The sequence below is a fragment of the Cryptotermes secundus genome, unplaced genomic scaffold, assembly GCF_002891405.2.
Source record: "Cryptotermes secundus unplaced genomic scaffold, Csec_1.0 scaffold595, whole genome shotgun sequence".
NCBI classification, from domain to species: Eukaryota; Metazoa; Arthropoda; class Insecta; order Blattodea; family Kalotermitidae; genus Cryptotermes; species Cryptotermes secundus.
The window spans coordinates 640046-667008 of record NW_019745088.1 but is presented as its reverse complement, the minus strand read 5'-3'; the positions used below and the strand labels follow the sequence as shown (position 1 = coordinate 667008).

General features: G+C 41.0%; 1 protein-coding gene across 7 annotated transcripts in view; it reads right to left on the bottom strand.

The window, feature by feature from the left end:
- The window catches only part of LOC111874916 (homeobox protein extradenticle), a 592846-nt gene that overhangs the window by 15482 nt on the left and 550401 nt on the right, over positions 1-26963 (bottom strand). Inside the window, exon 9 of one of the 7 annotated variants that reach the window (XM_023870790.2) lies at positions 5294-8529. The exons of the other annotated variants lie outside the window; for them this stretch is intronic. Within the exon in view, the coding sequence (XP_023726558.1) occupies positions 8518-8529 (12 nt within the window). The 3' untranslated portion in view covers positions 5294-8517. Of the gene's footprint in view, positions 1-5293; positions 8530-26963 lie in introns of those variants that run through there. 7 annotated transcript variants of the gene reach the window in all.

Sequence of the window (26963 nt, the reverse complement as noted above, 5' to 3'; positions counted from 1 at the left end):
CTCGACCAGTCATAAGAAGGTCGTGTCCCTCATTTGGGGCGTCTCGGTAACAGGATTACTGCAACATGAGTATCAATTTTTGGGAAGGTTTGATTCCTCTTGAGGTTACTGGATTTTTAAATTGACCTAATCCTTCCAGCCACACTACGGCCCTGGGGTTGACTCAGCCTCTAACAGAAATGAGTACCAGGAATATTCCTGGGGGTAAAGAGTGACCGCTGCGTAAGGCTGACAACCTTACCGCCATCTATGAGCCAATTATCTAGAGAATGTGGAAGCCTCGACGTCTCACATCCTAAGGGCCTCCAGGGCCTGTTGCAGGGATAACTTTACCCTTACGAAATGTTATTGTGATTTGGAGAAACGTCACGATGTCGCTTTACTCTTGAAAGGCAATTAATGATTGTGGATGTGTATTTAATGAAAAATGATATAGTTATAGCGGAGATTTTGGCAGCGAAGATGGGGAGCCTATATTCTAAAACATTATCAGGCGATCGACCGTCTCAATGTTGAGTTAAAAGACAAGATTTCGGAGCTCTCTGCCGTCTCTATCATATGGGTCGATGTTGTGAAGACCAAACGTCGCTGATACACATATATCGATCTGTCAAACCGATACCTAATCGGCTTCGCATCAGCGACGTTTGGTCTTTCACCACATCTAACCTGATGACCGATATCTCTGAAAAGTTGGTTCTTAACATTAAGACGGCCGGTCGCCCAACGAAATTTTATGTATATTTAATTGCAGAGAAAGCTATTTTCAAATCACAGTACTAAAATATTCTGTACAAAATGGAATATAACGTTTCGTTTGACTCTATATATATATATATATATGTGTGTGTGTGTGTGTGTCTGTGTATATATATATACACACACACACACATAAAAAATAATCAAACGCTCGTACAACGCCATTTACAGGACACGGGTTGACGCGGTGACACCAGGAGTAACCGCCAATGAATACGTGCATTGCTTCCTACACGAAACAAGGACCATGGTCCCCAATAATTTCGGTGGCAGTTGTGATGCCGGAGGTAGAAGCCAAACGTTTAAATGTTATATGAATTCTAAGAATATCGGAATTTCATGGTTACAGACTCTATTGAATATAATAAAAATTAAATTTCAACTGTAATCAAATTTCTATACCTCTGTTGAGGTACGCAAAACATTTTGAACTCCAATTTTGCCTTTAGTTTGACTTATTTAGTGGCATGCCACAATTTTCTTCAACTAAAACATATGTTCAAGAAACTAAAGACTCAAGCAAAGTCGTCATTTTGGATAATGATACAGAATAACAAGCCTAATAGGCTACTGTCGATTTCCGTAATTGTGAATATGATTACTTAGCTCACAGCAGCATAAAATATGCATATTCCTAACATGGAAATACATTTGAAAACTCGAGACCTTGTAGAATGTTTACGAGAACAATTTAAAAGTTCTTACAAAATTTAAAATGATGGCTAATGTAGCCGAAGAGTGTCTTTCTAACTATAATTTCATGAAGTTTGCTTCCGACTTCAATTTATATTCAGAGAGACAGGCTTTGTACACAAGCAGAAAAATAAGCGAAGGAAAGACGCGCCTTCTCTTGGTTATAAAATGTTGTCAACCGCAGAAGTTGACAGGAATTCCAAGACTGGTAGAGTAACAAAGTTACGTCAAACGGAAACACCATTTTAACAGAATGATACTGTGAGATCTAGTGTATTTTTATCTGCAGTGTCATACAATACACCATTTAGCATAGAATGTTATTATTATGTAACTCTAACAACGTCAAATCGTTTAAAGGCTTGGACTATTCAACAATTCAAACATTCGCAATCTTGGCAAAAACTTAGATCGGAGTGTAAGTAAGTAAAGCTATCCCTGTAACAGGCCATGGAGGCCCATAGGGTTGCGAGACGTCGAGGCCCCGACAGTTTCTAGACAATCAGCTCATAGATGGCGGTAAGGTTGTCAGTCCTACGGGCCGGCCGCGCTTTACACCCCAGGAAGATTCCTGGTACTCATTTCTGTTAGAGGCTGAGCCGACCCCAGGGCCATAGTGCGTTTGGGAGTACTAAACCTAAAAAGGTATACTGCATACGCAAGTCATACAGCCGAAATATGTAATTATACAGGAAAATTGTGCATATGAAAAAATGTTATTATAAAAGCGGAAAGAGTCGTGATATACCACTCAAATTTTTGTTCCCCAGAAAGTGGATTTAGGAGAATTGATTTGTCATAAGATTACAAAATTATATATATATGGGCCTCTTCAGAAATACCAATATCAACTCCAAAGCCAAGAAAAAAGTATTATTCATCACATAAACGAAATTAAAATATTAAAATGGCGACTCGCGACTGTATCCAACTTCCCGCAGGGGCTCTACATAGAACAGTGTGAAATGGGAAAATACTGACTGGAAAATTTAAATAAATCTCATTAATATCGTCAGAGATTTCAAGAGTAAAGTAATTTCGAGACATCGATGTCTGTCTGCATCATTTATTCTGTGTTTGTGTTGTCATGTGTAGGTAGAGGCCTTGCGATGGGCTGATCCCCCGTCAAAAGGGGAAATAATAATTCAGAATGGGACCTATCTAGATATCCTAATCCGCCAGGGTAGAAGAAGAAGAAGAAAAGTAAAGTCACTTGTAATTTAATAAGACCTTATTTGCACGCAATTTTTCGGGTACTTCTTTATGTTTTCATGGTAGACCCGCTTTTTTCGTCTGTCATGTTCTCAGTATTTCATGAAATGATATATACTTCTCAAACCGCTTACAATTTGTATCTGGGCCCATTCTCCCATTTTTCAATTGACCAAATCCTTCCAGCAGCAAAATGACTCTGGGCTCGACTCACCCTCTAACAGAAATGAGTACCAGGAATCTCTCTGGGAGTCAAGGTCGGCCGGCGCGCAATGCTGACCTCACCGCCATCTGTCTAGAAAATGTGGGAGCCTCGACGTCTCACAACCCTATGGGCCTCCACGGCCTGTTACCTTTACTTTTTACAAGAGGAAAAGAAACAGTAAGTTCTGGGAATAACTAATCCACCACTTGCCTTTCATGCGACATGGACCGCATAGAAAAGGATGCGTCTGACATTTCTTCGTTCCCGCGGGAACGTGTTTACCGAGCTGCTGCCTAGCAACCACAGGTGGATGTACAGACAGGCCCACACAACCTCCTCTTAATTTCCTCCCGAATCGGGCTTTGATTTGTTCTAATCGTTCCCAAATATCTGAACTGTGCCACATTTTCAAAACTTCTGTTTCCCATCTTTAAGTCATGATTTTGCCCTGCATTCTGGTGACGAGACAGTGACATATACTTAGTTTTCTCAGTGTTTACTTCTAGACCAACCTCCTTACTAGTGCCAATTACAGTTTCTGAAACGTAGTAGTTAAAAAAAAAGAATGGTGTACGAAATGAAAAGTATAGTTTTAATAGTCACACAATCGAAAAAAAAAAAAAAAAATTAAACTTATTTTGTAAACACGTCGTTACATAATGCACGAATCTATATTTAAAACTAATTGTTTCATGGCCAACTCCACTTAGGGACACAACAGAGTAGATTTCTGTTTCGCCTGCCAGTGGAAGTAGAGCCACTCTCTGAAATGGAATGGTTTTAAAGAAGAATGCGATTATGGACAAAATCCAAAAATGCAGTGTGCACCGCTGTCCAAAATAACATTTAAAAGTTAGGCAGAAACAGCATCGTTAAGTAATTTTAAGAAACAGCCACAAAAGCAGATGTGGTACTTTTGTCCTGGAACCATACTTGCTGAGCACCAACTTCTCTTGCATAAGTAAACAAGGGGGGGGGGGCATCCGAACATAGAAATAATCAAATAAATGAACAAAAACGAACAGTACTGAGGATATTCAGTGTTTTCATAACGAAGACAGGGCACACACACGCACATACACAAACAATGGACCAAAGCTGCAGTGGATCACACTCCAGTAACAAACACAACTTCTCCAAAGCCGTTTCTTCTGGTAGAAAGAATCCTGACGCTTCACATATTTCATTTCAAATATGGCGACTTCGCGCAATAAAAATTTTGTTGTTAATGGAATACCCTTGTGTACACATGGCAAGGAAATTCATTCCAAGATATTAATTGGCGTTAATTTTGTTTCTGTTTCTACAACAGAGGGCGTCTGGCGGAGATTGGAAGTCCTCACAGCCACCATTACATGCCTACAGACTGCTGACTTGTGGGACGTATCGTCGTAAAGTCTGGTAGATCATTATAAACAATTCGAAGAGCCTGGTGCTAATATTCTCAGAGTAGAGGAGTAAACGTAAGAAACTTTGGTGACTCTGTCGGACTAAGACAACGATCTCCGTTTTCTTGAAGCTAGAATTTGTCCCGCGAAGAACCGCGGGTACAGTCCTTATGCTTTATATTATTACTAGTATCAGGTTGGCTTTGCACAGAGGATACATTGCATTTAAATCTGCTGACATGGTTTCATTATTTCGGTTGATCTCTGCTTTTGTTTTTACAAAATACTTCGTTAATAAGGTTATTATTATTAACCCAAATAAATGAATAAATAAATTTAATCCTTTAATTGTGGCCAGTCCTATTTATTTAAACAAACAATTCGACTGTGTCAGATCCTCATAGCAATGCTATCAATCTTCTGGTTTTTAACGATGTGTAGTTAGGTAGAAATCCACAGACATTCTTGATTGGCTTACCCTTCGACTCTGAAGAGAGACGCAATACGTTTCTCCAGAAAGCCGGTGGACTTCCTACCGGACTACACACCGTTATAAGCCAGAAGATACTCCGTGGTTTTAATCCGCAAGGGAAATATACCGACCGAGCGACCGCCGCTTTTCGGCGAAGTTAGTGCCAACTTTAGCGGAGAGAGGGTGTCGCGTGGTCAGCGCAACGAATCCCCACGGCCGTTTATTTCGGCTTCTAGACAGCAGCCGTTGTTTCCTTGAAATAGCTCCTCAATTATTCTCACGAGGCTCAGTGGACCCCGTTCCAGGCCTACTACTTGTCAAAAAATCTGGTAGCGCGAGGAATCGAACCCGGAACCTCAAGATCTGTAGCCAGGAACTCTGATCACTAGACCACAGAGGCAGTCTGCCAGAAAACATTACTCTTCAATTTACTTATAAATGTAACATAACAAACCATTCTATTTTCTATACCTGGTCTGCTAGGTTATGTGCTTGGAACCTATGTATTACAGGCCTACAATGTACGAATTAATTAATGCAGGATGGGAAAATTAATTTTACTACTGCAGGGTGAAATATCTTTATTTTAAAATGGGCCACATTTCACAAGTGTTTCAAATATTTTATAAGGCCTAAAGAATCATATTCTGAGACTGAGGGGCTGGAATCCACTAGAGGACGTGACAAACAATAGAAGCGTTTATTCTGGTCCTTGTTTACTGTGAGGTAAGCAAAGTGAATCAATAATATTTACACTGGTACAGAAAAATTTGTTAAAAAACTCTTGACAATTCAGTAGCTCTGGCAGTTATGAACAGTTTTTATAGTCACAGGTCAAACTAAATGACTTTTTCAGAACATTTAGAAAGGTGGGGCCATCATGGCATTTGTATCTAGTGCCTTTAAGAGACAATGGTGGTTATGATGTATTCAGAACAAACAGAAGGATTAAACCATACCGATTCTGAGCATCAAAATACAAAATATTCACGAAACTTGGCAGAAATGTGTATTCATAGGAAGATACATATGTAATAGAATTAATTCTGCCACATATAAGCTTCCAACCGATATACATTTATTTACTGCAAAGCTGATCAATACAGCACTTCGGCAGCCCCAAGTGTGATCCAAGTCAAATCTGATCTGCGGTGGGCAAAGTGGCACTGGGGTGGGTTTTCTCCTTGATTTCCCCTGCCGATTTTAATTCCATTAAGTGCTCCACATTCACTAATCAACTTAAAAAGCTTCCAATTAGTACGAAATAAAACAGATGAACACAGACAAAAATTGAATAAACCATACAGATAGAATGACTGATGAGAACGTCTTCGATCTGTGGCAATTGATTTCCTAGTTTAAAATCTTTTTTAGTGTCCTCAGATTACACTGCTTCGGTGCACTGAGAGAAAATGGTATCATATATTGCAAATTATGCAATAGCCACATGAAATTTCTATGACTGAAAGCTCAGAACAGTACTGTGATATTGCCTGAAAAGTTCCAAACAACTAAATATTGGTTATGTCAAACAACAAAATTCTTATTAATAAAAAATCTTAAATTAAGTAAGTTTTTGGTAATATAGTGTACATAAATTCATGACCATTTTAATTAACAACATTTATATTTTAGGTTTCATGATATTCACACAATCTCTAACAAGCGATTCCTCAGAGTTAATTAAACGTAATGAGGTATTACTACTGTCGCTTACTGCTCCAAAACCGAACAAGATTTCTAGCATTTGCACAATATTTTAGTCATTGGATAAAATTTTAATAACTGTGGACGGTGTACACATTTCCGACCAGCAGTGGATTCCATTACAAGGAGTACAGTGCGAGAATAAGCATTTACAGGCACACAAATAAGGGGAAAGAAAAAAGGTAAAGGTGCCCAAGAAGATGTAGGAGCCAAAGAACTAACACACGTGAAAGGTTAATTTAGTATTTTCTTACAGTTCTGCAAAATAACCGCAAGTTTTTGCCCCAGGATTTCTTCACTGTGTTGGTAATTAGGTGTCTCTTACATCTTAGTGGGCACAGACATTTATGTTTGCACGCATTTCAGGCCAGTGCACATTTTAAGCACTGGTATCTTAAAACACTTCTCATAACACGAGATGATATTATAAAAAATAAGACTTAAATTTTTCATTACTTGTCTGTAAATTGCTAAGTTTATGCGTATACTGATGTATTGCTGCACGTGATAAATTTGTTTGTAGCTTTCGGGTGTCTTACCATAATGTTCAATTTAAGTAAAGATGAAACAAAATTATAAGAAAAATTAAAAGAATGACTTAACAAAGAAGTTATTTAGAAATCTGTGTTAACAGTACAAAAGTACATTAGTATAGTTTCAGCTATACTGATTGATATCTGAATACATTTCACATGTTTTGTTACCTTAAGTTCCAGAACAAAGAAAAAGACAAAATTATGTAAACTTCCTGACAACATTCAAAATCCTGTCGGTCTGTCGTTGTTTTCTTGAGCAGGATGACAACCACCAACAAAGAAGTAGAAAAAGCCAAGAAAAAAATTGCAATACCATACAAAGTCAACAAATCCTTTAAGCTTCATTAGGCCTATCTTATAAAGACAGAATTACACTTTCCGTTTCCTTTACAGACAGCCAATGTCTTCAAAATACAGTTGCCTTCACAACTGTAGTCCTATATTCTTTCAGGGCACCCACTGCATGTTTAGGTGACCTCATGCACTTCCCCCAACTGAGCAACAAGAAAAACAAATGAAGACTTGTTTCTGTGTTGACGTTTTCCCTTTTCACTTCCTCACTTGTTTGTCATCTTATCTGATTGTCACTAATTACGTATATCGTGTAGCTGAGTAGCTGTGGTCATCTTGTAGACATGTTTCTCTCTATAATCCCTTGTATAAAATAGTCATTGAAACTTTGTGTGCATATAATCAATTTAAAAAAGCTTCACATATAACAATAAAAGTTATTTGCCTTTTTAACTTCATTATTTTACACTTCTGCGTTGGTAATAAGAGGCTGTAGACTGCCTGTGTATATATCTTCGGAAAAAATCACTTGGGCCACCAATATTTGTTCATGTTATAAAAAAAAATACACTGGTATACCTCACCTTTTCACACACACACACACACACACACACACACGCACACACATGCAAAAGAAGTACCTCACACATGAAAGTGTAAGTACAAACTGTAACAGGAGGCTAGTTTTAAACGAGCTATAAGTATTATAAATTTAAAAGTTTTTACTCTTTCATTATTAATATTCTGTTCACGTATACTGATAATATTATTAATATTAATATTAATAATAAAAAAGGCGGGATAATCTGTACCCCTCTTCTTGGTTTAAAAAAAGTCACAGTCCCTACCGAACTAACACTTTATCACAAACACCAGCTGTAACCAACACACAGCAGTTCATAAACAATATATCGAAATGCATAGTTGTAATTTACAAAACTGACAAAACCAAATAAAATTAAAAAAAGAGTCCAAGAGATCTAGCAGCAGCCAACCATTAAGAACAGTTACGTTCTTCCAAGCCAACACTGTTCCTTATCTTGAGGCTTTCCTATGTTTGATGGGAAACTTTTATATACTGATTAATATTTTGGTGATTGGTTGGTGATGGTGATGATTGGTTGGTTGGTGTTGGTAGTGGTGATGCATGATGGATTGAGATCAATCCAATCCCCAACGAACTCTCTCTCTCTCTCTTTCTCTCTCTCACTTTCTTGACCAGTACTCGCGCGCGGCCCCAGCATTCTCGAGTGTTCATTGATGAACCTACACATGGAACGAATGCAGTGTCTCAGTGATCGTCTTTTGTTTCCACTATCAAAATAGTTATATAGAGTTAATTACAAATTATCAGGATGCAAAAAATATATACTTATCATAGGGTTGCCACCATCCGAATTCATTATAAAATCACATATCTTCTACATGTAGTTAATTAACTCTGAATGTCATTTTCAATGGGTAAGACAATTTAGTATCAAAAGATCACTGCAGATAGCACTACCTGCAGCAATTCGCAACAATGGAAGCAAACAGAAAGTGCTCAAAATCAAAACTGGTAAGTTATTTTTACGAACAGAATTCCGAAAATTGTGCACGAATTGTAGAAAACTGTGTCAGCTGTTAATATTCTCAAAATATAACAATTACAGGAGATATATTATTATTATTATTATCACCAGTGCAATGAATAAAGAATGTTTCAAAGCCAGACAACTACATATCTTCCAGCGTATTTACCCTTTCAGAGTGGTATGATCGAGACCAACCTTTTCAATATTCCTTCAATTCCCTGCAAGAATTTCTTCACACATTCGTCCTAGAATTCTGGGCAAATGGCAACCCTATAGTTTTCATTACAAATCTTCCAGTTCTCGCCTGATAAAAAAAAAGGCATCACCACTAAACAGCCATCACCACCCCAACATCAAGTACACCTTTTAATAACAAGTTTTTAGTCCTTTACCCAATAACGGATTATAAAGGCTTACACAAATAACGGACTGTATGATGAGTCATGCAAAGAAGTGTTAGACAATTATTTTGATTAAGTCTTGTGTTAAGACTACTTGTTAATGACACTGGTTGCTTGATGAGTGCGATGACACAGAACTATGACATCCAACAATAACAGGCTGCAATGGCACAAGAAGAACTAAGGGGGAGGCAGAGACTGAAAGGGGAATAAAAAAATAATAAAAAGAAATTTCCAAAATGTACATATAGCATTTGCAACACTGGCATTCACATCTCACAAGGACAGAAGAACTGGTCTTACAGCAAGCATGAAGAACTGTGTTTTGTTATAGGCTGTTCCTTTCAGCAGTGCTACCAGTATGGCTTCTGTTTGTCTGTGACCTAATATTAGTGCCTACACCGCTGGCCGATTTCTCTTCAAATTCGATGTGAAAGAGCTATGCACGTATGAACCGCTACATACATTTTTTCGTCGTCACAACAATTCTACACTTCCAATGCATAACTGATAGGCTCGAATGTCAATAACATCAGTTACTTTATTAAGATATAGCTCAAGCGGTTAGTCGCTGGCTTCCCATCGCGGCGGCCCGGGTTCGATCCCGGGTCTGGTCAAGTGGGATTTGCGGTGGACAAAGTGGCGCTGGGGCAGGTTTTCTCCGAGTACTTCGGTTTCCCCTGCTAATCTTTATTCCACCAATTGCTCCACAATCACCCTCACCTATCATCTGGGGCTGGTACAATAGGCCAGAAGTGGCCGCAGTACAAGGGACTTAGTCCCGCCCCACTAGCAATAAAAAAAGATAATACTTTGTTGCTACATGTTTCGGTCATTTATGACAATCATTGGGCATTTATAAACACTAAAATGACACCTACGTTCATTATTAGACTGCGTGTCACAATGGATCCATTGCTATTAGTCTTATCATGTACAAGTGTTTACATGAGCTCACAACATTTAAATATATTTAAATACTTATCTAAATGAATAAAACTTATTTTAAAATAGTTATTTTCTAAAACTTATCCTATTACATTTAGTATTAAGTGGTTTATGCAACGCCGTGTCCACCCGCCACGTAACAGCCAAATTAGAAAACTTCATCAAACGCTCTTCGGCTACTCCGAGTTTCAGCCACACGGATCCATAACAGAGCCTGCTTTACCTATGGCCATAAATGGACTTCTCTAGCCGTCCCATAAATCGTATCAGAGACATTGTTACAATTCGACACTGCGGATTCTAATCGAAATTTGTTGGGCAGTTCCCATTTTTGGCTACACTGATGCATAATAATGGCTGCTGTGCATGAGGTAGTATTTGTAGTATTTTTCTGACATTCCATACCGGAATTTTTCACTAATTATCATTTCATTAATCCAATTTCTTCAAGGACTTCGTAAAGATAAGGGATGTTTACAATGAAAAGCACGCAATTACAAACCTGAGTGAAGATGCGACCTTGGACGACCTTGGATGAAATGGAAGGAACAATTAAAATACTCTACTTTGGCCCAATCCTTCCTACAGAAGAACAGGAAGCCTCTAAATGGCGGGTGGTAATCTTGTACACTACATTACTGAGTATCATTTTTACTGCTAGTGGGATGGGACTAAGTCCCTTGTACTGCGGCCACTTCTGGCCTATTGTACTAGCCCCACATGATAGGTGAGGGTGATTGTGGAGCAATTGGTGGAATGATGATTGGCAGGGGAAACCGAAGCACCCGGAGAAAACCTGCCCCAGCGCCACTTTGTCCACCACAAATCCCACTTGACCACACCCACTCCAATTTTGCCTCATGCTGACGTCATCACCGTCAAATATACAGTGTCAGGCTTTATATGGCTTTCTTGCCATGTCATAGCTCAGGCGGTTAGCCGCTGGCTCTGGTTCGAGCCTAGGTAAGGTCGTGTGGGATTTGTGGTGGACAAAATGACAGTGGAGCAGGTTTTCTCCAAGTACTTCGGTTTCTCCCGCCAATTCCCGTTCCATATCCATTAATAGTCTTATTATCGACACTATATAGCCTCGATACGGGCGGCCTCGTTAAGTTATCGTCTTCCGAGATATCAGCATAGCGCATAGAAAAATTCGATTATAATGCTTGGGCCGGCGTCCAATAGTGCATAACTATTTTAAGGAGGACTGGGACCACGAAATCCAAACCAAACATTTAAGAAGAGTAAAATAATTAAAATTCAATTTTCAACGACTGCAACAGACGTACAGCGTGAAAAGAGATAGACAAGTAAAACAAGACATGAATGGAGCATGAATCAGCTATGAACGGGCAATTCAAGTCGCGTCCGTGTGCGTAAAGCTTTGTCTGTACAACTCTTTCCTTCCTCTCCGGTGCAACACTAAACTGGTTCAAATCGTTACACACACCTACAAAACTAGTTAACTACCTATTACGCAGAAAAGGCAAGCTTGTATAACTGTTTGAAAGCTATCATGTACTCATTTCCGTTGTTTTTCCTACCCACCGGAAGTTTAAAACACATTTCAGCTTATGTTACAGAAGTAGGCTTCAAGAAAACCAGTCAGGTTTTTGAAGCACTTCACTTTGTAGTGCTGAAGTTATAACGTGGCGTGGTGCTTAATAAACCGAACACAGGGACAATTTCATTTTACTTTTTAGCTAATTTCATTATCTTGAAAAAAATAAAAGGAGGTTTATGAGGTGATCATGCTGTCAGCGTGTCTGCATCTCCCTCTTATTAACCCCTGAACGACTAAACCAATCTTTATGAAACTTGGTATGTATATCATGGAACCTGAGCCCATCTCAACGGTATACTTCATAAATCCCTCCCATGAGCCTGTGTGTTTGTGTATGATGCTAAGCAACGACTCGGTAAAAACGTTACCGCGGCAACGAATACACACGCAACAACAGCAGAACTGCTGGATGCGTCGTTTCTATGCAGTTAATGTCGCAACAAAGGAGAGTCTGTGAGTCTGTCTGCGTATTCCCTATCGTTGCTAGGCAACGGCTGGGTAAACCCGTTCCAGCAGCAACGAGGAATTGTTGGAGGCGTCATCTTCCGTGCAGTTCGTGTCGTATCAAATGGAAGTAGGCGATTAGTCCTTTCCAGAACTTCATGTAATTTCCTGGACACATTCGGGTGCCCTGTGTTATAAAAAACAATATTCAAATGTATAACTTTATCTTCAGTAGTGGTAAGCACTTTCACTGTAACGAAATGTCCAGTGTTTTGTAATGCTCCCTTTGTACTGGAAGTGTAATTAACAAAAAGCGTATGTATCTGTATGAACCTTATTTCTCGAAACCACAGCGAGATGAATTCACCGTAAAAAGCGACTTTTGTTTTTCAGTTCGAACGTTCCCAGAGATTTCATGCGCCGGACAGACTCTGGGTTCACACATGCAACAACAGTTTTCGTTTTAATTAAACTCCGGTAGCAGCAGGGGTCCCCACCTCCTCACATCACCCCCCCCCCCACGACGGTTGTGGTCACTGGGGCCCACCCGACTCTACACGGGAATTTGTGAGCGAGGGTGGAGTGAGATTGGTTTTGTGCCCCGACAACCAGTGAGTTGGCATGGTGGTGGGTGCAACACAAAGTTCCTCCTCTTGGGTTTTGGTTCGTGTCCTCCCCTCGTGCGGTTAACCCTCACCCCTTCCAACCATCAGACCGTCAGACCGTCCAATGCCCAGACTCACACACAAGGCTGTCTACTGTTTCTATGGAATTAGCTTTTTGACTATTTTTATCCATATATCTTTTGATCAACACTGGAGACCAATATTGAACACGTGACGTTTGTTGAAAATAAAGGAGACCTGTGGTTTTGTAGTTCAAAAATTATATTCTGAAGCCTCTGCAAGGGTCCTTGCTAAGGATATGAAATTAGTCCTTGGTTCCTGAACCAGCGGGCGGTCATCTAGAAGTTTCATGAATCCCATTTATTTGGCTTTTGTCTGACAAAAGATTTTGGAAAAGCGTTACACAACTAAGTAACCAAGCAACGAACCCAGTTCCTGGTAGCAGAACCAGAAGATCGCAACACCGCTAACACCGAACCCTACCAACACAACCGGGAACAGGGATAGCGACTGGATACGGGCTGGACGACCGAAAGGTCGAAGTTCGAGTCCCAGCAGGATCAAGAATTTTCTCTTCTCCGCGTCGTTCTGAGGGTCGAACCAACCTCCTATCCAATGGGTAAATGGGGCTCTTTCCCCTGGGGTAAAGCGGCCGGGGCGTAAAGTTGACCACCCACTTCCAACTAGTGTTGAGGTCAAGAAAATGTGGATCTATACATCCACTCCCTCCTTACGCCTTCATGGCGTAGTGCTTAATTAGTTACTTTACCTTACCTTACTATCATAACCTTCCGCATTTCGCTACCCTCACAATACTGGTGATTCTTGAGAATCACTGTCTTCTGGAATATGACGCTTTATAATGCGTCAGACTGCCTTGAGGTACGGGGCCGCAGGGTCCATCAGCCTCCCTACATAACCTCACACGTTGCATGCCGGTCCTTGCTGCGCTTATGAGTGACAACAACAGCTCAGGTTTAAATGATTTGGAAAGAGTGTGGATGCAAGCGGCCAGACTGCGGGACTATTCAGCGTCTGAAGTAAAAACCGGTCCCCGGGCCGGAGACTTGAACTCGGGACCTCTCGAATAAGAATCAGCAGTGATAACCGGTTGTAACCCGTACAGCTCACATGGCGAAACCCCTCATCATGACGGCTTGATGACTGAAATTGTCTATTAATTCAGCCCTTGATATACCAAGTATTTTCCAAGAATAGGAAGCTCGCGGGTTCAATTCCTGATGTCATTGGATTTTCAATTGACCTAATCCTTCCAGCCACACTATGGCCCTGGGTTCGACTCAGCCTCTAAGAGAAATGAATACCAGAAATCTTCCTGGAGGTAAAGGACGGCCGGCGCGTAAGGCTTACAACCTCACCGCCGTCTTTGAGCCGAATGTCTAGAAAATGTGGGAGCCTCAACGTCTCACAACCCTATGGGTCTCCACGGCCTGTTACACGGACACCTTTACCCTTTTTACCTTAGCATTTATACACCTGCAATTTACATGTGTCGTAACATGGAAAGTGTTAAGAATGATTTAATCTGCGTGACAATACGGCAGCACATTTGGTCGAAACGGTAGTACGTGAAACGTGGAGCAGAGGCCTCTAGAATCTGCAAAGTGAAAGCACTTACATCGTACAATACAACACTCCATCTTAATGAAAGCGATTCGTTTTTATAAAGATGAGAAGTACGGGAACAGAACTGTGGACACAGTAACGTAACCATTATTTTTTCCATTGCCCGTGGGCACTGTAATTTCTAACTTACTCCAAGAGGCATCCCTCGTCGAGAAATATTTACGTATAACGAACGAGGTCATGTCACAGAGAACAATATTTCATACAGAGGTTCATCGTTTCCGATACCTCACGAACTCGACGCCAAGTGACGTCTCAACTTCTGTGTGTGTACGTACACATATAGACCATGGAAACAACACATGATCACACCAGACTTCATTCACGTCACTTCTAGTGCTGTCCTCTAGGATGTGACCACCGTGAAGGCCGGTAGAATTCACCGACGTTTCGGAGGAACGCACTGCCTGAATATTCCTGGTCAAGCAGTAAGCCAGGAAACCAAAACAACGCAGCTGTAGCTTGACCTTCACTCACTCATTCACTGATGGAGCTGAGCCCTTCTTGAGAAGCTGTCAATTCTGCAGCTACTCAAGAACTTCCCAGAATTTTATGGAACCCGAAGGTTCATTACCGTGTTCACAAGAGCCTTCCACTGGTCCATATCCTAAGCCAGATCAATCCAATCCATAGTATCTCACCCTATCTCTCTCAGATCGATTTTAATATGGCCCACCTACCTACGCCTTGGTCTCCACAGTGGTCTCTTTCCTTCTGACTTTCCCAACAATATCCTATATGCATTCCTCTTCTCTCCCATTCGTCCTACATGCCCTGCCCATCTCATCCTCCTTGACTTCATCATTTTAATTATACTTGGAGAAGAGTACAAGTTATGAAATTTGACCTTCATGATTCGAAATTTTCTCGCGCTCTTTACTGTCTCTTTCCAGTTACTCTTCGAACTTGAAAATAGGGACAGGAAACTCCTCCGAGATATCTGTCAACCTCGACCGGACTACACAGCTTCACATCTCAGAAGATGGCCGTCTCCATAGTCAGACTGAGGGCTCAGTTCCACGGACTCTTGTGTTAAGTGCATACGGAGTATAGCGTGAATTTCACTGCGGATGATGAACTAGAAAGGATCTGGAAGGGGAAACTCGTGGCCTACACTGTTTCCACATCTACATTATTATTCCTCCGATGGCTGATACTTAACACAGCATCTGCGGAACAGGAATTTCTTCTCTTTCTGCTCAAGATTTTATGGATCAGACGTTCTGGCCTGATGCGACTGAGAATCGGCTTCTGACAATATTGTAACTCTGTAAACAGAGGCCAATGCTAGGTAACGGCAGCAACAATAAAAGAGCTGTTTTATGTAGTCTGCGTCGCGACCGTTGTTACGCAACAGCGAGTTAAAATTGTCTCTACAAGAATAGAAAAAGATATTTCCTACTCGATCCGTGCCGAAGGGTTAGAAGGAAGACAACTGGGACAACGAAGTCAGTTCCGTACGGGAGTCTGAAGGAAGTGACAGTACCAGCTGCAAGACTGCTCAGTTGATAGTCCGGATGTGAACAGAAGATTTATGTGTGATATTTGAAGTGTGTAATTCCGTGAAACTGTTATAGTTCCTGTGTTAAAATCCGTTGCCAGGAAACGGCTAGTGGAGACTGTAATAAACAAAGGACATTAGTCTGTGTCAGTGATGTGTAAAGTGTAGTCAAGAGTCGTTAGTGTACAAGTGATCAATAAATAGAGCCACCAATCCAAACCCCGTCTATAGTCACGCCTACGCGTGAGAGTGTGAGTCTTACACACAATGGGTAGGATTCTTAGGTGGAGGGATCAGCTCACTGCAAAGACTCCACCTACACAGGACAACTCAAACATAGATAGACATACTTTCATACCCTGAGTGGAATTCGAACTCAAGATCCCTGTGTTAGAGGGAGTGGAGGTACAGATCCACGTATTCTCGACCTCAGCACTAGATGGAGAAGAGCGGTCAACTTCACACACCGACCACTATACTTGGGGGGGGGGCCTACCGCACCCAATGTATAGTGTCCTAACGGGCCCCAGACCAGGTGTGGACACTGTGTTTAAGGGAAACATTTGTTCCAATTACCGGGAACAGAACCCAAATTCTTCGAACGTCCATCACGCAGCTATACCGACTGAGATATAGGGGCTCCCACACAAATTAGTATCAACATTAAATATACAACAAATACATTATGGAACTTCCTGCAATTCCAATAACAATTTATATTATTATTATTATTATTATTATTATTATTATTATTATTATTATTATTATTATTATTATTATTATTATTATTATTATTATTATTATTATTATTATTATTATTATTATTATTATTATTATTATTATTATTATTATTATTATTATTATTATTATTATTATTATTATTATTATTATTATTATTATTATTATTATTATTATTATTATTATTATTATTATTATTATTATTATTATTATTATTATTATTATTATTATTATTATTATTATTATTATTATTATTATTATTATTATTATTATTATTATTATTATTATTATTATTATTATTATTATTATTATTATTATTATTATTATTATTATTATTATTATTATTATTATTATTATTATTATTATTATTATTATTATTATTATTATTATTATTATTATTATTATTATTATTATTATTATTATTATTATTATTATTATTATTATTATTATTATTATTATTATTATTATTATTATTATTATTATTATTATTATTATTATTATTATTATTATTATTATTATTATTATAAAAATAAATTGTTAACATGGGTCACGCGGTAGCGTAGTTGGTTGAGGCACTATGCTACAAGCCTGAATGTTGTNAGAGCGGTCAACTTCACACACCGACCACTATACTTGGGGGGGGGGCCTACCGCACCCAATGTATAGTGTCCTAACGGGCCCCAGACCAGGTGTGGACACTGTGTTTAAGGGAAACATTTGTTCCAATTACCGGGAACAGAACCCAAATTCTTCGAACGTCCATCACGCAGCTATACCGACTGAGATATAGGGGCTCCCACACAAATTAGTATCAACATTAAATATACAACAAATACATTATGGAACTTCCTGCAATTTCAATAACAATTTATATTATTATTATTATTATTATTATTATTATTATTATAAAAATAAATTGTTAACATGGGGCACGCGGTAGCGTAGTTGGTTGAGGCACTATGCTACAAGCCTGAATGTTGTTGGTTCGATTCCCGATGAGGTCATTGGATTTTTCAATTGACCTAATCCTTCCAGCAGCACTATGGCCCTGGGGCCGACTCAGCCTCTAACATAAATGGGTGCCAGGAATCTTCCTGGGGGAAGGGTAAAGGGCGGCCGGCACGTAAGGCTGACAACCTACCGCCACCTGTGAGCCGACTGTCTAGAGAAAATGTGAGATCCTCGACGTCTCACAAGCCTATGGGCCTCCACGGCCTGTTACAGGGACAGCTTTACTTTTTTCAACCTTTAATTGTTAATATAAAAAAGGCGTAGGCAGTGCCCATCCGGCCCTCTGTAGCACATTCTTATAAACATCTTATTCTATTACAGCGGACTCCCCGCGATTCTTAACAATATCTTAAATCTGAGAGTATACTGTTAATAATCAGTACAATTACTTCCTTTACTTTTGTTGCATATCTATTTTATATGAATATGGGAATGTTGTTCATTAAGTAACAGACTCCTTGCACAAATCTTTTTTTCTTATTGAACCTCACCGCCATCTGTGAGCCGACTGTCTACAAAACGTGTGAGCCTCGACGTCTGACAACCATAATGGCAGACCACGGCCTGTTACATGGACAGCTTTATCTTCAATGTAAAGTAACGTTTGTCTCGCCAAGAGGCCAATGAATAAAATAAGACGTCGATATTCTAGTCCCGTTACAAGGAACTAAGAGCCCATATTATGAATTAACAAGACGTGTCAAAAAGTTTATAAATCATTTCCCCGCCGTTTAAAGTGCCCGTATTATTCTGTCAACAATTAGAGCCCAGTGGCGCTTCCTGGTGTCAGGATACTATAGAGCACGGTGTTGCCTCCTACCGGTAGGGCGCTGAAACACATTAGTCATTCTCACTTAGCTGTTGCCGTCACCAAACCTCCTTCCCCGAAAAGAAACTGAGGTGGTGACGATCTATTTATTTACCACTTTCCACTGACGGCTCTGTTGTCATGCTTCTGTCACTTATGTTGCGGAGGAGGAGGGGTACGAGAAGAAGAAGAAACCACTTGAAAATCACCGCACAGAAATGCTGTCATCCAAAGCACAGCCACGTCTTATTTCAATCAGATGTGCAAAGTAAGTTCAACTTCCGCCGAAGTCAGTCGGCACCAAATGGGTAGCGATACACAAATAACAGGACACATTCTTTCTGCATCTAGTCATCGCGGAATGAGAGATAGGGTACTTAAATGCTGACGTCACTTCCTTTCACGTGCTCAGTAAAAGCCGATTATAAAATGAGCCACGCCATAAGCCTCTTACAACGCATTATTTGAGGGTTTTCTGCCAATGTCTTACGTGCAAGTGTGAAGCAGACCCTGAAGATGGTATCTCTTGGTACTGAAACACGTATTGGAGGACAAGACATTGATCTCTTACAGCACAGTTGTTACTTTGTACACAACCTAGTTTAAAATTAAATGAATACACATGTTGCCAACAGACAGTGTCTTTCGTATGATTCTCGGATCATTTCCCTCGAATATCTTTGCCAAAGAGACACGGTGTTTCCTGTGAGGTACGAATTTAATTTTTAAATATAACTGATAAAACGTTCGGGCTTCACAGAGTTAATATTGTCACGTGATAAGTGTGACTATAGACGGGTTTTGGATTGATGACTGAATTTATTGGACACTTTTTATACAACGCGTGACTACACTTTACAGCTCACTATTACACACACATACAATGTCCAACGTCACGTCTTCACTACCCGTTGCTTGATAACGGCTTCCAACGGCGGATGTTACCCCTCCTCTGGGTTCCCGAACCGTCCCCGTCCCTCAGCTACGAGCTTCTCACAGCAACAGCTCACAACGACTGATGATCTGCAGTTCTCTGACTCAGTAACTAACGAACCAAGTAACTTAACTGACCCCCACTCAAAAGTCAAGTCATATTGCGACTGACGGTCAGTCAGTCTTGGTGTGGAGCCCAATCTGGGGCCAAGCGAAGCGGTGGTCATGCCTGTTTCTGTCTGTCCATACTTCCGCATATTTCATCTCAGAGTTCGGTTAAATGTGGAAAATGAAGTTTACACAGAACCTTGCCGAAGAAATTTATTTCTGGTTCGTACTGACCCAACATAAGCCTTAATTTACACGAAGCCGTTATCCTGCTTTGTGATTCACTTTACAACGCTGAGAGTATGAAGACTGTAGGCGACAGCGTAGATTGTTCGGAATGATGAATTGCTAAGGATTTGGAAGGAAGCGATAGTTGCCTGGAGGGACTGAGTAAAGCCACGAAAATTCCAGGACAGCCGGCATCCCTGCCGATAATCAAACTGCCCACCTACCGAAGTAGAGAGCGATATCGCTATATTACGTGCTAGGTTCAAACATTCGGGATCCGAAAATGTTTTATATCAAAGGTGAGTGGTTTCGATGCATGTCACATGATCGTGTCCATGTCCGCAGTATGGGAGGAAGGGCAGACTGAAAACAAACACAACGAAAGGAAAACGAAGGAACGTGAAAAGAGGGAAGGACGAAACAAAGGATTTATACAAAGAAGGAAATGAATAACAGTCAAAGGATGGGCGAATGAGGATATAAAATAATTTAACAAACGAACAAACAAGAGGTGATTAAAATAAAATGAAGGGCGGAAGAATGATTAAACATGAACACAAAATAAATAAGAAAGGAAGGGCAGGAAGGAATAAATAAAGAAAAATAACAGAAGAAATAAAGAATACGATGTTCTAGGATGTGACACCGTGTAATCTGGTAGATGCTTATGGACGTTTCGGAGGAAATTACTGACTTACTCTTCAGTGTGGAAGAATAAGCCGAGAAAGCAAGTTGCAAGCAGTACTGTTCGCTGATCGCTACTTACTACCTCGTCAACTGTAAACATGGAGGTATTACGTTCCTCCGAAACGACAGCTAATTTATACCAAACTACACGGTGTCACATCCGAAGAAAGTAGTACCCTCCAGAGTCACCGCAGCGAGAAATTCAAATCTCACACGAAAGTTTCCGAAACCACGAATCGATGTTAATGGAATTCGGTAGAAAATCAAGCATCGGATATAAAATATTATTTTCGGGCAGCAAGTTACACAATTTCGGGCCTAACATTCGTCCCCTAACCCCGCAACCCATCATCCATAAACTTACACTGCTCTGTGCCAACAGCAAACAGCTTTAATACACGAACCATCGAACACTTAAAAGGTACTGGAACGCAGCCTGCAGAGGTTTACAAATCAGTGAACAAAACAAAGTGAAACATTTCCCTATGTAGGTCAGTTTATCGAAGACTGAATGCACAGGAAGACTGGCTCTTACAGGGCGACGGATGGAACTAGCGCTTCGGTGCAGGAGCGAGAAGACGGCTCGAGATGAGGGAATTTTTCAATTTGCAGTTAATTTCCGCCCCAGAGAGTCAGAATCCAGACCGACAGACGTAAAGGGGTGCAGAGGGATGGGAATCTGACGCCTGACCTGAGGGGATAGAAGGGCCCCCAACGGGTCACAGCAGGGAGGAGAGGTCTCACTTCTAAAAACACCTCGTTCGCAGCGCGACAATTTACTCTTCCTTCGGCCGACCTTCTCACTAATAATAAAGGTGGAAGATGAGAACAAAAAACTGGAGTGAGTATAAATTTTCAGGCTAAGACGTAATGCGCCGTGCAATAAAAGACGTGGGATCTACGAGGATGTGAACAAAACGTAAGATCACAAGCAAAAGGCGCAGTTTTTAAAGTGAGACAACTGGAACAAACTCGCGTATTATTTACGAAGTATACGCTCCATTTCGGGTACCACAATAATCAACACTGAATAAGAAAATAAAAGATACAGGTTTTAAGAATACCTTCTACATAAGAATATTTGAACTACGACAGATGAAGACTGAGAGACTACTGTTAGCATATCCATCTAGCGACAAAACTAGTACTATCTGTAGCCAGCATGTGCTGCCCTTCGTCGCCGTACTGCATTACTACAACTGTAAGTAGTACTATAATGATTTTATTGCATAGAGATAAATGTGAGGCAACAAGCAAACCATTCAGTTAACACAGACAAAACATTTCGGCTAAGATGACGCATAAATGTGAGTGGTGCCACCAACCGTAACCACTAGTAAGGCATTAAACACAACAATCAGCTTCAGTACTTCTCAGAATACGTTACAAATTATTTACGACACGATGTTAAGGTGGGAGAGGATGACAGTGGCACCCCTGCTTCGTATTCGGGCCGTACCGAGTTCAAACCTCGGTCCAGACTGGCTTTCGATGTGATCCACAATTAACTCCCGCAAATACAGTGAGTACCATAAATTAGATGATCGCTTTCTTCCGCGTGTTTCAACACTCATAATTAGCTAATCATCTCATCCTCAGACGCTAAATTGTTTGAGTTACAGACGCCGTTATTATAACGGCAGAGTTAACGGAAATACAACTAGCGAACAGAAGGACGACTTTTTTGGAATGTTGTGCCGTGTAGTTGACCGCCTCTGTGGTCTAGTGGCCAGAGTTCTTGGCTACAGATTCAGAGGTCCAGGTTCGATTCCCGGCGCTACCAGATTTTCTGAGAAGTAGTAGGCCTGGAATGAGGTCCACTCAGCCTCGTGAGGATAACTGAGGAGCTATTTCAAGGAAATAGCAGCTCCGGTCTACAAAAACCGACAGTAACAACCGTGGGGATTCGTTGCGCTGACCACACCGCACCCTCTAACCGCTAAAGTTGTAACTAAATTCGCGGACAAGCGGCGGTCGCTCGGTCGGTATAGTTCGCTTGCGGACTAAAACCACGGAGTTTTTTTTTTGTTTTAATGTCGTGTAGTCTAGTAGATGGTACTAAACTACACGGCGTCATATCCGAGAAGACATGAATCTTCATAGTTACGATCATGCGAACTTCAACCCTCAAAGAGAAATTATACCGGTGATGTTGCGCCTACCTGCCGTGCCATAACACGTATACAGCAGTCTAGACAAGGCTCCACCCACTTACAAGAAAAAAGTACTGTCCCTGAAGAGACTCGAACCACGGTCACCGATCTAGTAAATATTCACTTTACTCCAGTGACATGATGTTCAGACCAAATTTAAGAAAGATCCGTCCACTGGTTCAAAAGGTACTGTAGAAGGGATGCATACATGAACATGATAATATGTGTCCTTATATACGTACAAAGAGTCTCAGAATTACACTCAGTTACCATATCAATAGTTTACGCGAAAACAGTCCCCTTGGAATTGTCTTGTTCCTTAGTTTTCAGATGCTATAAACCTAGGGACAACGAGGGATTGAAGTGCATGAGGGCTAAACTTTTCATTACGTCACCTACCGGACAGTCCAGAGAATGATACAGGCCTGCGCTCGACTGCAAAAGCACGGTTCATTCTTAGTGCCCATAAAACGCCCAGAACGAAGCTTTGGGATGGACCATTGCTCCACAAGCACTCGGGAAATGTGTCAGAGATGGCCCAACTTTGACCTCACTTGATGTCTTTTGCGTCTCTCTTGCACCCTATTACTTCCTTACCCTCCTCCGGTTCCTATGATCTCTATTCCAAACCCTCAAAACGCTAAAAATACGAGAATAGTAAATCAAACATGAATGTGAGACCTCCACATAAAAAATTGTTATACGGTTCAATACTACGCATGCGCTGAATAACGGGTAGCATCTGCCCCAATGCAGAACCCCTTTTCCTTGTTTTATTAGACACCGGGGTTGACCTAGTAGCCCGGGCTTGAATTGTGGGTACAGACATGATTAATATGAACACATTTCATAACAGCCGCGTCGCGGCGCGGAAACCGAAGCGTCCATATGAGTAATCCCTGCAGACGAACACACCGACAGAGTACATTGACGTCTGAAGACTGCCGGCGTATTCTTTATTCAATGACGCTGTCTCTAGCTCAGAACTACATCGCGTGGAGGCACAATACTGCATTTAAAAATAAATCGATGCAAACACATTGAATATACACGTACATTCTCATATACGCATTTCGGCCGAAGAAACCGCCTGCGAGGTCCTACTTAGGGTCTAACAAATTCAAGAATTTTAACGAAAATCGAAGAATCCGTTTTTGAGAAAGTTGCGATTGTGTTTGAGGGACTGAAAAGTGTAAATCCGGCTAAATCTCGAGTTCAATTATTATTTTTGACATGACAGCACATATATGAAGATGGCGGGTTCGATTCCCGATGAGAGTCACTAGGATTTTTCAACTGACCTAATTCTTCCAGCCGCACTATGGCCCTGCGGTCGAGTGCCAGGAATCTTCCTGGTGGTAAAGGTCGGCCGACGCGTAAGGCTGACAGACTCACTGCAATCTGTGAAACGACTGTCTAGAAAATGTGGGTGCCTCGACGTCTCACAACCCTATTGGCCTCCACGGCCTGTTACAGTACAGTAAAAGGACGTGCAGGAAAACAATAGTGACCCAACTTGAGATAAATTCTATGATTTTACTTGAAAGGACAGAAGAAACCCCAGAATCTATTAGCATAACCAATATCCGGGGCGTAGACAGACCAACAGCTCGAAGGGGCAGAGTTTCTTTTGGTAACGAATAGCCGCTCATGAAATTCTCCGCCCCTTATGCAACCCGAAAGTACATTACCCTGGACCTCATGAATTCTATCCACACATTCAAACACTATTTTTTTTAAGATCCAATTTAACATTAACCTAGTTAAGCCTGCGTTTCCCAAAGTTTCTTTCCATTCGGGTTTCTCCGACTAAAATCTTGCAGGCATTTTTCAGTTCCCTCACGCATCTCTCTCCTAACAATATTCATCTAAGAGTGCAAATTATGAATCTTGCCGTTATACATCTCTCCAGTCTCATGTTACTTAATCTTCAGATCACAGTCTTATCGAAGGCGACGCCGTGTAGCTTGGATATCTCGAATATGGAGGAAATTTATTCGTCAAAAATATTGAATTGTGCGGCGTCATATCCCAGGAGTCAGTAATCCCAATAGTTATTTCCCCCCCCCCCCCAGCGACATGTTCTGCAACAATGTGTTCTCCTCTCAATGTGACAGGCCATACTCCGCACGCACATAAAAAATGATATTATTTTGGTCAGAGCAAACATGCAACAAATGACTGGTTACAAGACGGAGAGTCAGTATACTCGTGTAACTTAAAATATATGACATTCGAAGCTGGGGAAAACCTTTATTTCTCGACATATCCTCCACCAACATTGATACACTTGTCCCATCGCTTTACCAGTGCACAGAAATCTTTTGACTGTTGTCTCAGCCACTTCCACACCTGGTCAGGCATCATCTACGACTTTCGAATGTCCTTGACAGAATTTCTTTACCCAGTTGTGAACCGCTTTATGCGACAAACACTTCCCACCGTAAACAGGAAAAATTTATGTATGAATATCCTCTGCACTGAGTCCCTTTGCCCATAAAAACGCACAACAGAACGCTGCTCTTCGATATTAAATTCAAGCACTGTCGCCATTTTGACTACTGAAACCAGCCTCTAAACAAGCCCATACACGTATGATACCTAGACTCTCATGAAGCTGGACTGTGCTGTTACCTAGTGATGCACATATAAAACCTATTACGTCCAGTACGTCTATTTTACTTCCACCTGTGACCTATTTACTGACTCGTATCAAGTGCAGTATACTCCCCATTAAGCTGGCCACGTCATACAATGCCGTCGAAATATTTACATCACAGCCTTACTCCTTACAGCTTCAATACATTGTGATCTTCTTATATAAACAGTACAGTAGCTGTCAACTGTGATGACGTGGCAACCCCCCCCCCNTTATTTCCCGGGTAACTCCCCGCCACAATACCAACACATAACAGATAGTAGCGGGGCGGGGGGGACTACTAAACAGATGACAAATATTGTTCCCGCCCAGAAATTACTGTCCCGGAAAATTTCTGTCACCTCAAACATCGATCAAACCCAATAAGGTGCAACCGCCACCACTTACAGCAGACGTCAGACAGGCTTCTTCTTCTCTTTGTTCAAGAAGTTATTTTTGGAATTGAATACCTGTGGTCCGTGACGCGATGCTGTCTCAAGCAGGGCCCGGAGCCCCGGTAACCAGTTATATCGACTAAGATTTGAAATCGTTTCCGTATATTTCTATTCTAAAACGATTTCAATACTGCTACAGCATATTTCTTGAATATTCATACCGTCACGTGTATGAGTGACTATAGACGGGGTACGGACTGGTGACTCGATTTATTGACCACTTACAGGTCGTAACTACAAATATCGTAAGTATAACACTATCGCTAATTTCCGAACTTCACAAATCATTACACATTAAAGTCTTCTCCAGCCTGCAGTGTCTTTACTAAACGTTTCCTGTCAACAGATTCTAACAGTGCAGATTCTTCAGTTTCGCTCTTTCAAGTCCTCTCTACACAGACTCCCGTACAGAACTGACTGAACTTTATCTTGTCCCTTGCTTATAACATCTCGGCACAGACCATGTAGAAAACAGCTCTTCTACTGCTGCGTTCGTGTCTATTCAGCGAATGTGTTTATCGAGTCGTTGTCTAGAAGCGGCCCTGGTATATCCGCCCATCTCGCGGTCGTTGCATAGCAACGGCACTACACACTACAATATTATTAGCCTACTTTCCTTATTTCGGGAAAAAAAATAAAAAGAGGCTTATGAGATTACTGTTTTAAGATCATTATTTCTCGGATGTGACTCCGTGGGATTTGGTATACATGTATCAATGTTTTTGGAGAACCAACTGTCTCCATCCTCAGCACAGATGAGAAGATTCCTGCGAAACATTGGTACCTACCAAACTGCACCATGTCACATCCCATATGACTAATTTTCATGTGTGCTGCCTGGGATCCTCGTTATATAGTCTTGGGAGGCGGGGCACAGAAAACACCGCTTCGTCTATTGTTGTGTGTTGATTCATGGCTGCAGAGATGTGTTTACCGCGCCGTTGCGAAGTATCGAGCGCGGCGCTGACCAACGAAAACAAAGTTCTTCATTGCTGTGGGCGTTCCCTTCCGCAAGAATGTTTACAGAACCGTTGCCTAGCAACAAACTATTCCGGCTTTCAGGCGTCATGTCACAATCTATATGTGACGTAACGATCTAGGTCGTGAGCCAATGACGCACCCCCATATGTGTTTTAACCACAAGCGCACCCACCGTAGCGAGAACATAAAGATCATCTTCAGTCCATGTTTCTCGGTGCATGCAGAGTGGAATGGCAAATTCCAACACGTCTATTT